At 40.8% G+C, this 16,320-nt stretch overlaps 1 protein-coding gene across 5 annotated transcripts in view; it reads right to left on the bottom strand.

The window, feature by feature from the left end:
• Positions 1-15,798, bottom strand: part of CNNM1 (cyclin and CBS domain divalent metal cation transport mediator 1) — a 73,580-nt gene extending 57,782 nt beyond the window's left edge. For all 5 annotated transcript variants that reach the window (XM_031956228.1, XM_031956229.1, XM_031956230.1 and 2 more), the window contains exon 1: positions 13,963-15,798. In XM_031956228.1, the coding sequence (XP_031812088.1) occupies positions 13,963-15,784 (1,822 nt within the window). In that variant the 5' untranslated portion in view covers positions 15,785-15,798. The remainder of the gene's footprint in view (positions 1-13,962) is intronic.
• Positions 15,799-16,320: the final 522 nt, after the last annotated feature.

Below are 16,320 nucleotides of genomic sequence, written 5' to 3'. Positions count from 1 at the left end.
AAGTTTTGCACTGGAGAATGTTTAAAACTATCTCTGCATGTATTGTGAAAAATAAAAAAGCTATTATTATTTTTGAAAAAGAAATATAACCAGTATTCTCATTTATAATATGAATGAACAAATGAAGACAAAATTTTTTACTAATTTTTACTAAACTCTACATAGTTAACTCTGCTAAGTGTACACTAACAAACAGAAAAAAAAGAGGGTTCCTACTTTTAAGGAGATTTAATATGAGGAGGTTTAGATTTAGTTGGCCTCTAAGATCCCTTACATTTTAGGAGCCTGGAGCTTTGTCTAAAATTAGCTGATCATAGAATATCAGAGTCCAACACTTTCATTTTACAGAGGCAAATAAGGAGATGCAAATGTACTATCACCCCTTCTCCCCTTGGTGCTTTCTTCTTTATAAAATACATTATGTGTATGTACACACATATAAGCACTGGAAGCTGGGAATGGAATGGATAACCTCTAAGGGCACTTTTAGGTCTTAGGCACTTAGACACTTAGGCACACTTTCTGCTATAACTAATATTCTAGTCATGAATTTGTCTTACCACACTTTTAAATTTTAAAGTTTAATCCGTCAATTTGTGACTTACCTTCTAATTCCTTTTTTCTTTTAAGTTGTTAATTAGCTTTCTTGCTCTACATTCTTATTATAATACAATTAATTACTGATTATCTATGCTAATTCTTCTTCTAGTATATATTACTGCACAGAGAACAATTAACTCACCTAAGTTGCTAATTTTGAATAGGAGAGAAGAGAATTAACTTACTTCTTATATTAACCATAAATAACTAGGTTAGCAGGGGTATTCAAATTTTATCTACTGTTAATTTCAATTACATGAAATTGAAAAGTATTCACATGAACAAAATCAATGCAACTAAGTTGAGAAGGAAACTACAAATTGTAGAAAAGTTTTGTATGCCACATCTATATCAAGAATCCCATATGTGTGTATTTCTCTATATAATAAGGATATCATTTCTATAGTAGTTTATAAATGCATATAGAAGAGATCCTTATTCTAGATGTGATGAAAGGATTGTATATAAGGTACATAAACCTTATATATGATACCTTATATATAACATATATGGAATTAACATAAACACATAATGCTAAGAACCACCCTCGATAGATTAGTCAAAATGACATGAACAAACACTTCTCAAAAGAAGAATTATAAACCATTAATAAGTGCATCTGGAATGGAATGCTGATCAATGGAGGCTCTGATTCAATGTCTTCTCAATTTACTTCATGAAATTAGAAGAGGTAATGTGCAGGTAATAGAAACATTAAGAAGTTTGGCACCTTCTAGATTTTCAGTTGTTGAATTTTTAAAATATAAAAGACAGGTAAGAGGTAATAAAATGCAAGAGTGCAAGATGTTCTGGGCTACTCCCTCAATCTGCACTTATCCTTTAAATGCTACAAATAAAATCACTCAGAGTCTGAAAAGGGAAAAATTTTATACTTCTGGAAGGAGGCGGATTATCCATGCCAAATGTTAGGGGGCAGAACTGTTCTGCCCTAATTATGTCAATTATAGGGTAGCATATCCTCTGAGAGAATACTGACATTACAAAGAAAGAGGGGCTCATACCAACTAGGTTATTATTAGGTTTTATTAGGGCTAATTAGGTTAATTGGGGGAATTTTATTCACAAGAGACCAATTGTCCTCTTGCTGTCTTGGCAGCAACCGGACAAAGTAATATCATGGAAATCTATACCAGCTACAGGCCAATTCAGGTATTATACAGAAACAGAACAAAGAAGGCATAGTGTCAGGATGGTCCAGGGTCATATACAAGTTTCCCATGATAAAAAGTTGAAGCTTCTTTTGCCATTTATGTTTATTCAAGGTACTTTGCACTTTTCTATGAAGTCACTTGTTCTCATTCTGGCTAACCCTGTACAGCTTCTGTTATTTGCCCCTCAAATCCTGTACTTTTAATTGAGTTGGAAAGAACTCTCTTGTTCAGAGATTTCCTGATGAACTCTTCATTATACAGTTATATGAAAAACTGCTCCAGGTTATTAATAAAAACAGAAATGCATAACAAGAGAAATGCAGAAAGACAGGTAGACTGATGGTGGAACTGTGAATCACTACAACTATTCTAAAAAACAATTTGTAGTTTGCTAAGACTCAAATATCCTTTGTCCTATGTATATACAATTTATGTATATGTTATGTATATATTCTAAGGATGTCAGAGACAAAAAGGTGCCAAAAGCACCAAATTATTCATGATAGCACTTTTTGTGCCAACAAAGTAGGTGCTCATCAATTGGGGAATGGCTGAACAAATAGTAGTACATGAATATAATGGAGTATTATTACCTTCTAAAAATTGTATGACTACAATTCAGAAAAGCATAGGAAGATATGTGAACTGAGTTAGAATGAAATAAACAGGCAGTGAGGTGTACAGTAGATAGAATGTTAGGCTGAAAATAATAGTTTGGATATGTATACTTATTTTGTATTTAATTTATACTTTAACATATTTAACATGTATTGGTCATCCTTCCATCTAGTGGAGGGGGTAGAGGGAAGGAGGGGAAAAACTGGAACAAAAGGTTTGGCAATTGTCAATGCTGTAAAATTACCCATGCATATAACTTGTAAATAAAAAGCTAAACTATTAAAAAAAAAAAAAAAAAGAATGTTAAGCTGAAGTTAGGAATGCTTATCTTCCTGAGTTCAAATCTGACTTCAGATACTTACTAGCTGTGTGACTCTAGGCAAGTCATTAAACCCTGTTTGCCTCAGTTTCCTCATCTTCAAGAGGAGCTGGAGAAGGAAATGGCAAACCACTCCATTATTTTTTCCAAGAAAAACTCCAATGGGTCACAATGAGTCAGATACAACTGAACAACAAATGTATCATTTTTATGACGTCTCTGCCTACAGAAAGTCTGTTACACTCAGCCAATTGGCATTTAAGTAAACTATTGTGAGGGATTTACCACTTAGGAAACAGAAGAACATGAGAGATGAAAAGCACTTTAGAGATTACTTTGGTCTACCAACTAAATTATTTTACAGATGATGAAAAGCATGTGAGTTTGCCTAGAGGAAGAGGCAGTGTTGGGCCCTGTAGCCTCTTTACCCCATTGGTGACTCTAGAACCTCTGTTTTGGAGAAAGTGTCCAGATTTACCATTTTACTCCATTTCTCTCTTGCTACACTCCTGACTCTTGGCCCATACATGTGCTTCCCTCTCCCCTTTTCTGTGTTGTACTCCCCCATCAGAATGTACTGCAGACCAAAAAAAAAAAAAGAAAGAATGAAAAGTCTTTGAGGTCAGGGTGTTGTGCCAAAGTTCCCTTTTGATGTCCTGACCTAGTTTCCCTAATTGTCCTATTTAGTTATTCTGCCTCAGGTTATAACCTTTCCCTCTTAATGTTTGATGAGATAAAGGTTTTATATCTTTAGTTATAGACATTCCTTCTTAATGTTTGACAGGATAAAGGTCTATCCATTTTAGACGTTAGAATATCAGTAACCTTTCCAGTACCTCTCTCCATTGTGTCATCCTAGGTGCCTCCCCCCCCTCCCTTATCCCCATCTAGGTACCGCCCCCATTATGTCATTGTTCTTATTATCCTATAAAAAAGCTTGCCCTCTGATACTTAGTGCTGGACTCTTCCAGCCCTGGGACCAACATGGATCCATTGGTCCCGGTATACCTCTCCATTTAATAAACTATTGAATTGGTCTCTAATCTCTGTCTTGCTCAGTTTCTCCGGCATTACAAGGGACTGTCTTTCTGTTTATATAAAATATAATAAATATATTTAAATATATATTACTAAATATACTTAAATAAAATATAATAAACACAGGGACTCCTTGTATTTATAGTCCCACGAATACAGTGCCAGACACATTATAATTGCTTGATAAGTGCTTGTTGCTTTGGCTTGACTTGTATAATGAGGGGGCCAAACTAGATGGCCTCTGATATCAAGTCCAGTGTGCTTTCCTGTATGTCACAGTCTCTCCCAAGCAATAGATGAGAAAGGGGTATAATGATACTTATAGCTTGCTATTGCAATAGCAATGCTGTGTTTATAAACTCTTCCATCTCAGTAAAGTGCTATGAACTCTCCAACTGCATTGGAATTGCAGGGAGATTGTGTGTGTATGTATGTGTGTGTGTGTGTGTGTGTGTGTAATATAAAGAGACAAGGAGAGTGGGCAGAGATGGGAGAGATGGGAAAGACAGAAATAAAGATACAGAAGAGACAGAAACAGGAAGATAGAAAAAGAGGAGGAGACAAAGACGGAGAGAGACAGAGACACCAATAGGGAGATATAGAAGGGAAAGGAGGGAGAGGGAGAAGGGAGGAAAGGTTGGTAGGGAGGGAAGAGAGACAGAGACAGACAGAGAGCCAGATACACAGAGAGAAACAAAGAGAGGCAGAGAGAGAGACAGCGAGAGAGAAGGAGGAGGAAGGAGGAAGGAAAGGAGGGAGAGAGAGAAAAAAGTAAAAAGAGAGAAGGAGGGAGAGAGGAAGAGGGAGAGGGAGGGAGAGAGGAAGAGGGAGAGGGAGGGAAAAAGAGAGGCAGAGAGAGATGTGGAACTGTAATCCAGTTTAAAGAATTACTGCTCTGCAGAGGGAAAAGAAAGATTCAGATATTATCCTGATAATGCTTTGACAATGTTTCTTCGAAGACTAAAAACTCCCTATCCCTTTCTACTCTTGTTAGGTTGTACTTTTTAGCCATTTCCCTTCTCCATGTGTTCCTCATCTGAAAGATGATAAAGAACCCTCCTCCCCAATCCTGCCATCATGGGAACCATGGTTACCAGCATTACCAAGACTTGAAAACTGCTGTGACTCATTGGAGCCAAAAGCATAGCTAGCTCTGACCATCAATCTCTCTGGGCAGGGCTGTAAAGCATTTCCCAGGGATGTCCCCCTCACCAAGGCAGGGTCACCCACTCACAGTCCCAAATTAAGAGGTGGGGGAAGGGCAGAGCTCTGAGCACACACAAAGAGTTGTCAAAAAGCTCTCCTAGCAGGCCACTGCTACCAACAAATCTATACTTACATATAATTCCTGAACAGGTTTGGGTTTTTTTTTTTATTGTTTTTTTTTTTTTGTTTGTTTGTTTTGGTCTGGTTTCCTAGCCCACAGCTAAGTGGAAACAACAGATTCGAGTGAGGTGAGGAGTGGTAGATTAGCAGACATAAGAGCAGCTGAGAGAAGTGGCTGCTTTTAGCCTGATAAGCTGAAGAACTTTTTTTTTTTAAAAAGAAGAAAAAAGGGGGCACAGAACTGGGTTGCACTATAGCACAACACAGGAATGGATATTCAAAATGATGACTCTCTAATTATCAAGAAAAGAGTAATTATATTCCCCAACCTCTGTCCAAGAAGGCAGAGATGAATATAATTTCTTCTGGCAAGATATTCCCGTCATACAGTAAAAATAAACAAAATTTGGCCCTCAAAGAGGCAAACGTTAGTTGTATAGAAAATATACTTTTGTAATTGAATATCTTGTCTCACCTTATTCCCTAAGATGTCGGTTAAAGAAAATATTAGAAAAATTGCTTTAGCATTTTGAACAGAGCCCACTTCCTGTTGCCTTTATTCCTCTGCCAGAGAGGGAAAATTGAAAAATGTTATTGGTGGTAGTGGAGTCAGGAGGGCTGGTTTGGAGGAAGTATACCTCTAATAAATACTGTACTGAATGGTCTTATTAATAAAATAGAAGCAATCATCTAATTCAACCTCCATATTTTTCAAATCAGTAAGCTGAGGCACAGAGAGGGGAAATGATGTGGAGAAAGTGTTTATTTACTCCAATACAGTTCTATCTCACAAGATTTATTAAGCGCCACACTAAATGCAAGGCAATCTTCTAATGCTGGGGAAACAAAAAACAAGATAAAAACATCATTCCTGCCCTCTACGTATATTCTATTTGGAGAAAGACTAGTTAGTAAATAAGTTAGATAATAACCTGGCTAAATAAATGTACAACTCTACAAAATTGTATCTTCTGGGCAGGCTTGGCAAACGGTTACTTGACAGTATTTTTAAATGTCCTTTCTACAAAAAGATGATATTAATAGCATAGGATTTTAAGCCAATGTTTTAGAGATCATTTGATCCAATTTTTTTCATTTTACAAAAGACCAAAGTATCACAAAAATTAAGTCCTCAATTATACAAATAATTATACATTATTGTTCTCTCTCTCTCTCTCTCTCTCTCTCTCTCTCTCTCTCTCTCTCTCTGTCTCTCTCTGTCTCTCTTCTCTGTCTCTCTCTCTCTCTCTCTCTCTCTCTCTCTCTCCACACACACACACACACACACACACACACACACACGGCAGTAATCAGTATCCAAAAGCCTTTGACCTCAAAACATATCATTCTGAGCACAGTGGATAAAATGTCTAATTATACTTGAGCTTGAGAAAGTCTGACTGTATATAAGTAGATGCATTATAGATGTTTGTTGAACAAATGAATGAATGACAAAATGATCTCAGTGTTCCATTCTCTGCTTTAAGTTTGTCTGTGTTTCTAAGAGTCAGTTCCTCTAATGTCTTTACAGGATTATTTTTCTCCTGAAAGTGCCACATCATTGAAGACAGAAGAATATTAAAAATCATTTTACACATAATTGGGGGGAAATAAAATATTATTTAAATGTTTTTCATTAAAGAAAGGCTGCTGCTTATATATGTTTCTATTAGACTCAGCTTCACTAAATCAGAGATATCCTGAAACCTGCAAAAGATTAGAGAGCTTCCATTTGTAGATGTAATATGGGTTGGGTGCCCTTCTTTGCTATTTGATTTTCCTTTCTCCCAAGTCCCTCCTTCCATGACCAACTCTTCATACTACAGAATCAGAAAATCTTATAGCATTGGAAAGGCAAGTGTTTTTTTTAAATTGGGGTCCATGAATTAAAAATATTTTGATGTAGCTGTATTTCAATATAATTGGCTTCTTTTGTAATTTTCCATCTATATTATGCATCTGGAAACATGATTATGAGAACTAGTTCATTAGCTTCACAAAAAGTGGTTATAAAGCATAGCTTTAGAGTTACTCTCGCCTGTTACTTAAAAGAGGCAGAAATGTAGAGGAAAAAACATTGCAGTCGGTATCAGAAGATTTGGGTTTGAATTCAACTCAAAGACCAATGATGGAAACCCTTGCTGGTAATTCTTAATTTCTCAAATGCCTCCAAGTACTCATCTGTAAAATGAGGATAATAAATATGAAACCCCTTTACAATATCTATCATGTGATTAGAAGTTGCTCAGAAGGAAATCTCTGGTAGAGTTGCCAAGGGTCTGTGCTATTTAACACTTTTATCGATGACTTAGGGCAGCTAGGTGGTGGAGCAGAGAGAGTATTGAGTCTGGAATCAGGAAAAGCCATATTCCAAATTTCAAATCTGGCCTCAGATATTTACTAGCTATGTGATCCAGGGCAAATCAACTTCACTCCATGTGCCTCAGTTTCTCATCTATAAATACTGAGATGAAGAAAGTAATGGCAAACCACTCCAGTATCTTTGCCAAGAAGACCCCAAAATAGGGTCATGAAGAATTGATATGATTGAAAAGAATGAACAAAAACAATTGATGACTTGGATGAAGAAAGAGACGGTATATTGATCAAATTTGCAAATAGCACAATGCTTTGAGGGCTAGCTAACATGTTGCATGATAAAATTAGAATCTAGAAAAAATCTCAATAGCTAGAATATTGGCCTGAATCTGAAAACATGAAATTCAAATATGGATAAATATAATTTTTTGCACTTGGGTTTAAAAAATCAACTCCACAAATTCAAAACATGGGGGAAAAGATTAGGTAGTAGTTTAAAAAGAGTTTGAATGAACTGGAAGCTCATCCTGGGTCAATACAGTGATAGGGCAGTCAAGAAAATCTTACAATGTCCTGGGCTGCTTTAAGAGAGGCATAGTGACCAGCACTAGGGAAATGACTACACTATTCACCATATCTGAAGTACCATGTCCAGTTCTGCATGTCTCATTCTACAAAGATCAGAGTCTAGAAGGTAATAATAGATGAGTGGCCCTAAGATCACACCATAGGAAAATTGTTTGAAGGAATTAAGGCGGGTAGAGGGCTGTTAGCCTGGAGAAAAAAAGATTGAGGGGGAAATGATCAATGTTTTCAAGTATCTGAAAGACTGTCATACATGAATATAACATTTGTTCTGCTTAGATTCAGGAGACAGAACTAGGAAGGACAAGAAGAAGGTGTAAAGAAGAGAATTCAAGTTTGGTATATGGACAAATTCTTTAACTATTAAAGCAATCCAAAGTGGAATGGGCTACCTCAGGAAGCTCTGGGCTCTCTGCCTTGTCAGAGATATTCAAGCAAGGGCTAGATGGCCATGAAATATGAATACATTACAGAGTGGTTCTAGTTCAGATATTGGTCAGACTTAGATATTGCTAATACCCCTTCTCACTGAAATTCTGCGTGTAAAAATCCTAGGTTACGGGTCCTGAAAATGAAACATCTTTTACTGTTCAATCGTCTCAGTCACGCCCAACTCTTTGTGACCCCATTTGGAGTTTTCTTGGCAAAGATGTGGAATAGTTTGCTACTTCTTTCTCTAGCTCATTTTACAGATGAGGAAACTGAGGCAAAAAGAGTTAAATGATTTGCCCAAAGTCATAAAGCTAGTAAGTATCTGAGGTAGAATTTTGATGCCTGGCTGCCTTAGAACATCTCAGTAGTGAATTATCACTAGTGATAGTATCACAAAAGTGAATTATCAAAGAAAAGACAGCTCAGATCACAAAGGTGTCTCCATGGGAGGTGTCTGGGTACAATTTTGTTTAGGTGGTCAAGACATCTGAAATGGAAAGAAATGAGAAACCTGAAGGGTGCCACAAAGAGAGAACAGAAGAGTATGATTTAGTTCTCTTCCCTTCACCCACAATGTAACCAGCTCATAACCTGAAAAAAGTGACTGGTCTGGGGACCAGAACTAGAGAAAAGGCTTTTATAATTTATTAGATTGATATAGTAACTCATTGTTACCAGAAAAAAGTACTATGACTAAGATCCAGCTAACGACCAGGGAAATTATTATAAAGAAGACTGCTTTGGAAGGCTATTCACTGTGATTTGAATCTACAATACTCAGCACTGGATCTCTTCACTGTCAATAGACTGTTAATAGAAGTTGCCTGCAGAGACCTCTCTGGATCTGACTAAGGAAATCTGTCATGGGGATTTCACTAAGGCCTATTCTGTAGAGCAAGAGAAGAGATAGAAAACTCAAAGACTAACCTCCAAAATACTTAGACTTCAGAAGAATGAGCAGCACTGGGCTGTAATGGAGAAGGAACTGGATTCAATTTCTGCCTCTGAGTAATTGTAGCTTCATGACAAGGGGGTTACAACTAGGTCCTACAGTATAAAGTGCTGGGCCTAGAAGCTGTAAGACCTGGCTTCAAAGCCAGCTTCTGAACCTCACTAGCTATGTAGCCCCAGGTAAGCAATTTAACCTCTGCCTCAGTTTCTCAACTGTAATTACAGCATCTATCTTACAGGACTGTGTGAAGGTAAAATAAGATAATATTTGTAAAAATGCTTGGCACAGTGCCTGGAACATAGTGAGCATTATAGAAATGTTTATTCCTTCCTCCCTCCCCCACCATGTACCTCCACTATGAAATCCTCAATGATTCCAGTCTATTCACCGAAATTAAGTTACAAAGATGATGTGTCAGTGGGAGAAGTTCCCTCCATTGGCTTGCATCTAACAAAATAATGTTATTTTAGACATTTGGTAGCCAACTCTCAGTCTTCCTTCTGTAAGGGTACAGGGCAGGATGCCTTAACCTAGGGCAGTTATGGTATTGTGGAATGAGCTCTGGAGCTGGGAGTCACATAGCTTGGGTTTAAATCCCACTCCCTGGCTGAACAGTTTTCAGCAGAAACTGAAACTTCTCTCATAAAATAGAAGTAATGGTTTTTCCAGCACCTATCTCACATGCTTCACAATCCTTAAAGCATTAAGGTTTCAACATTTCACAAAGTTGTAACTGCACTGGTGCTCACTCTGCCCTTTCTTTGCTAACACAGGATGAACCTCTTTATAAGATGCTACATTCAAGACTTTCATTACCTTGGAGCAAAGTTGGTGTCCCACTCCTCCACTCTTAGCCATGCTGGTCATTTTCGCAACATTTAATCCTGGAGATTAATTAATTAATCTAGTTAACCTTTTATATCTATATCTATATCTGTCTGTCTGTCTATCTATCTAATCATGGACCTCTGGTCAATGTAGCAAATCTTTTTTCAGAATAATGATTTTAAATGCATAAAAAGAAATATATGTGATGACAAAGAAAATCAATTGTATTAAAATGTAGTTATTAACATATTGAAAAAAACAACTTCAAGGATTCTAAGTTAATAAGCTCTACCAAAGGCTTTTCAGCTTGGATCCTAGATCTAGAGGTGGAAGAAATCTCTTAGGCCATCTAGTCCATTTTCAGCTGAAAAACTGAAGGCCAAAAAAAACTGAGTGATTTGCTCAATATAATCACACAAATAACAAACATCTGAGGTATGACTCATATCCTCTGGATCATTTCCTTGATATTTTAACTTCATACTATACTTCATAATGTAATACACACACACACACACACACACACACACACACACTGTTTCCTTCATACTAACATACTATAATGTATTCTGCTGCTATAGCCTGTGAGAATCTCAAGGTGCTAGGATGCTACTTTGATGAACAGTGTCATAGAAATATTAATATACTAACTAAAAGTAGTCAACCAGAAGCTGGCAGTAAATAAGAGAGATGGGGGAACCCTCATCAAGCTAGTATTAAAACCCAGAGGCTTAAATACATATTGCTATATGTATGATGTTATGCATGCATGCCTGCACACAATCACGCCTAATCTTTATCTGTGTAAAAATATTGAGAAGGGGGAGATGAGTACAGGGTACTTTGATCCACATTAGGGGTCTGTGCACCTACTCTAACCCTTATCCCCAACACATCCTCATCACTGCAGTTCAAGGCACCATGTTTGAAAGCACTAGTTTGGAAGTCAGAAGAAAGGCTCATGGATGGAAGTTTGGAAAGGATATTTGAAATGACTAGATCTAATTCTAACTTTTCAGATTAGCAAACTGAGGCCCAGAGAGATTAAGTGAGTTAACCAGGATCACATAGCTAATAAGTGTATTTGTTGTCAGATTCGAATCTGAGAGGTTTTCCTGAATCCAGTTCCAGTGCCCTATATGCTCTACCATTACCTAGATGAAAGTCATTGTAACTCTTAATTTGCTCATCTATGAAATAATGAATCTAGACTAGATGGATGATCTCTAAGGTTCTTTCTAGTTCTGAAGTTCTGAGTTTGTGATAATTGTGAAGTAGGAGTTTAAGGCAATCAGACAGATTATTGCTTCTCTTCCTCCTCCTCTCAACAGAGCCTGTATCAAATCTATATCCTTTGTATAAATCTAATTCTCAGAAATATCCCAAGAGATGAGCCAAGTCTGATGAAGTGACTAATTAATCTGTTTATACGTGATTAGAAAGTAATAAGACTTTTATCTCCATGGTGATAAATTTTCTCTGAAGACAAATCCAAGAGCAGAATCCTAGAAATGAAAGGCAGCATGAGATACTGTAAAGGATCCTAGATTTGGATTTAGGAAAACCTGGGTTCAAATTTCACCAAATTCTACACTTACTGGTTGTGCTCTGGCACAAGTTATTTAAACTCTCTGAATCTCAGTTTCCTCATCTGTAAAATGGATTTGGATTCAACAATCATGGCTCTTTCAGCCCTTAGTTCTATAATCAATCTTCTGATAAAAGTAATAGTGGTCAGTATAATAAGAGTATACAGCTTCACAAGAGGACTACTTTGAAAGGAAAGACAATAGACAGTGTGCCTAAGTGCCTGGGTTTGAATAGCACCATGATTATCTACTCTATATGCCTGAATAAGTCACTTAATTTCTCTAATCACCAGTTTCCTCAGTAAAATGTAGACACTAATACCTATAGCTGTTTCACAGGGTTGTTGAGAAGATCAAAGGAAATACTATGTATGTGCTGGGTAAACTTTAAATCTAAAAAGTCATCTATAATTAATGAAAAATCAAGCTCATTACTTTAAAGTTGCATTTGTTAACAGCCTTGGCCAGGAACTTCACTAGCTTCTTGTTTGGTCTATAACAGGCAGGGCACCACCTATGGAACCAGAAGGTTCCTGCCTCTGTCATTTAACTCTGTCATCTTATGCAAGACACTTCAATGCTCTAAATTTCAGGTTCTTTTTCTTTAAAAAGCAGAAACTGGATCAAACAATGATTCTCAAAGTGTGGACTGGAGACCCCAGAAGATCCCCTGAGACCTTTGTAGAGGATCTGGAACAGAAAAACTATTATCACAATAATGTTAATTTTTTCTAATATGATGCATTTTTATTTCTATACTTTTAATTTGATATGGTTTTCCCCTTATATGATTCATACTGATAGTTATAAACAATTTGCCATTATAATCCTATTTGGGGGTCCTCTGTAATTTTTAAGAATGGGGGTCTTGTGACCAAAAGTTTGAGGCTTGCTGAACTTGATGATCCTCATTCTAACTCTAAATCTATTATACTACCATAGTAATTTGTAGCTCTGCCTCTGATCTTCAGGCAAGGACCTCAGTTTCCTCATTTGTAAAATGGGGAGAATTAACACTTAAACTATCTAGTTGACAACATCACTGTGAGGACTAACTGAGATTATGTGTATGTAATAGTGAAACATGAAAAAATAACTATAGAGATGCCTCATTTTCCTCACTTTGGCAACTTTTTGTCCCTTACCAGCTCCACTCCTTGGATTCATCATGCCCAATCTCCTTTCCTCTTCCCAGCTTTTTCAACTTCCTTTACTGTGTTGTCTCCCTCTCTTAGATTGTAAACTCTTTGAAGGCAAGAACTTTTTTTTTTCTTCTCATTTGTATCTCCAGTCCTTAGCATAGCGCCCTGAAATTAGTAAATATTTTATCGATTTAATAACTGACCTGTAGTACGGGAATAATAAAACCATCTCCATTTCCTTACAGAGTTCTCATAAAGTCCAAATGGGATGATGTATGTAGATTGCTTCAAAGCACTATACAAATGCCAATGATTATTGTTATTGCTATAATTATATATCATTATCCTCGTGCTCTGTCCATAGCTACACTGCTGTTGCCCCAGGCAACTAATTCTTTCCTGGCTCTCCTGAAATGCCCAGTACCTGTCTTTCTGAAGCTCTAAAGCAGACTTTGGCAGACAGAAAGACAAACCTTTATTCTGAACACTATTAAGCTCAGGCAATAAGGGCAGGTGTGGGAGGAAGCTGAGTGAAGAGTATTCCTTATGTAATCCAAAAAAAAGAGACTATGTTAGGCTTTGAAAGATGGGAGGATGAAAGGCAAGGAGGAACAGCAGAAAGGGCTTGGGATTTGAAGAGAGAGAATATGAATTCAATTCCTAGCTCCCCTGCTTAGCACTAAGTGTGACCTTGTTGGGTTTCGAGTTCCTTACCTGTAAAATGAAGCATCTAAAGTTCTTTGATCTCTAAAGTCTCTTCCAGGCCTAAATCTATGATGTTAAATGTTGGAATATGTAAAGATGAGTGAAGTTATCAAACATATATAGAAGGGGAATCAGAGCCTGATGGAGCAGTATTGGGAGAATAAACACGAGATTCTGTGGGAGCAAAAGTTTGGAAAAGGCTGAGAGATGCTCTGTACCGAAGGGAATGTACTTGGGGGAGATATCGAGCCCATAAAGCCCAGGAGAGGTGGCTTTCTGGGCCCAGGGAGGTGCTGCTGGAGATCAGGGGGATTGGAGGGGGAGGGGGAGTGCTCACCCTTCTTAAACTCCTCCAGCACCATGTCCAGCCGGGTGTCATTGAAGACACAGTGAAGGGGCCGGTTGTAGAATCGGGTGACTGTAAGGAGCGGGGTGCAGTCGTCAGGGTCCACAAAAGCCAGGTCCTTGACAAACAGGATGTCCACGATGTTGTGCCGCTGGTCACCCTCGTACACTGGGATGCGGGTATAGCCGCTGCGCAGGATCTCGGAAACCGTGGAGAAATCGAGCACGGCGTCCGAGCGGAGCATGAAACAGTCCCCCAGAGGGGTCAGCACCTCCTCCACCACCTTAGTCCGCAGCTCCAGGGCGCCCTGGATCATGTTCAACTCTTCCTTGACCAAGTCGTTGTAGGGGTCTGCGGCCCTCAGCGTCTCCAGCAGCTTCTCCCGAGTGTAGAAGGTGCTGATCTCCTGGCGCAGCGCCCAGTCCAGCAGGCGGCCCAGCGGGTAGCACACCGGGAAGGCAGCAGCCATTAAGAGCCGGGTCAGGCAGACGCTGTGGGAGGCGATGGCCAGCCCGTGCCGGGAACATACCGAGTACGGGCAGATCTCGGCGCCCAGAAACACGGCGCCGGTGCACAGCAGCGTGGGCAGCCAGGGAAAGCGACTTCCTCCGTCCCAGTCTTCTTCCCCTCCATCCCTTATGCCCGGGGGCAGCGAGGCGCACAGCCAACCGGCCAGAGCTGCGTTGGCTCCGGCCTGCCCCAGCAGCAGGGTGCACAGCAGATGCGTCCCGCGGCCCCGCACCGCCTGCACCCGGCGCGCCTGCTCCTGCTCTGCAGCCGAGCCGCTGTTCCTCAGCACCCGTAACTCCACCGGGTCCAGGGAGAGCAGGCTCAGGCGCAGGCCGCTGAACAGGGCCGACAGGGCGAGCAGCAGGACCGCTCCTAAAGCCCGCAGCCAGACGGGGGGCAGCAGCTCACCGCCCGGCCCATACAACCTCGGCCTGACTCGCAGCAGAAAGCCGCCGGCCGCGCCGTGATGGTGCCAAGCGCGCCCGTCCCAGGCGCACAACGAAAAGAGCTTCCCGCGGCCTCCCGCGCTGGCCCGCTCTGCCTCCCCCTTGCGCAGCTCTCGCACCCGCACCTCCACCAGAGCCGAGCCTGCCGCGCCGCCCGGCCGCAACGGACCCAGGACCTCCACGTCCGATGCCCAGCCGCTCTGCTCGCGGCACCGCTGAGACCCCGGGGGTCGGCTCGGGAGGGCGCTGGGGGCCACGACACTGCTTCCGGGGGGCTCTTCGATAAACACCAGCCTCGGGGCCCAGTCGCTGGTGTCATTCTCCCCCGAGGAGCGGGTCGGGGCAGGGAGCAGCGCCGCGCTCGTCGTGGCGCCCGGCTGAAAATAGACCCGCAAAAGGAAACTGGTCCCCTCGGCAGCGCGCAGGGTTCCCCCCTCCAGGGAGACGCGGCCGCCCGCGGTATCCTCCGGCCTCAGCCCTAGCAGCCAGGCGGCCGAGGATGGAGGTTGAGGGGACAGCGAGAAAAACAGCAAGAACACTGCACCTCGGCTGCAGCAGCACCGGAGACTGGCACCAGCCACCACTGCCGCCGCCGCTGCCGCCGCCGCCGCCATCCTGCACCCGGCCCGGGCGCACGTGATACTGCAGTGAGGGGAGCACGGACCGGGAGGAGGAGCCGAGAACTGGGAACCCGGCCCCAAACGGGTCACCACGTGTGCACCTCGCTGGTAGGTGGCGGTGGTGGCCTCCTTCCCGACGCCCCCTGGGGCGATGCCCGTGGCCACCTGGCACGGCTTCAAGGGTGGTGGTCCCTGCGAGGCAGGTAGGCTCCAATCTCCGAGGACCGGTGGGACCATCCCAAAGGCGAAAGGTAATGGAATGCATAGCCTAGTATAAAGTGTGAGTGAGTGAGTGAGTGAGTGAGCAAGCGAGCGTGTGTGTGTGTGCGTGTGCGTGTGTGTATGAATTATCCGAAGTATTTATTCAGCCCCTGGCCTCTCCAAGGATAACTAGGCCTAGTGAAGTGGCCAGCCAGGCAAAGGCTCCAACTCGTTCATTTTTCCTGATTAAAATGGCCTTATATCCATCCTAGCAACTTTCCCCATCAGCTCAGCCAAATGCATCTTACAGCTTTCTCTTGGCAAGTTACATTGTTTTGCATTTTGCCTCGTTTGGAATCAACCCATCAGCAGCATTCTTTCCTGTATTTGCAAGAGATTCTGAGGATAATAATTTGCATTTTGGGCACAAATCTTGGTACTTGGGTTAGACTCTTTAAACAGTCTTTTATGTTCATTGTTTAAAATTATTTGAATTAATATGACCCAGTTTTTCCTACAGAAACAGAAAACAGAAACACATACTAACCAGCTGTCTTATCTGTTGAACAGTT

This window comes from Sarcophilus harrisii, chromosome 2 (assembly GCF_902635505.1).
Source record: "Sarcophilus harrisii chromosome 2, mSarHar1.11, whole genome shotgun sequence".
NCBI lineage: Eukaryota > Metazoa > Chordata > Mammalia > Dasyuromorphia > Dasyuridae > Sarcophilus > Sarcophilus harrisii.
Note: the sequence above shows the minus strand (reverse complement) of the source record. Positions and strands in the feature narration are given on the sequence as shown.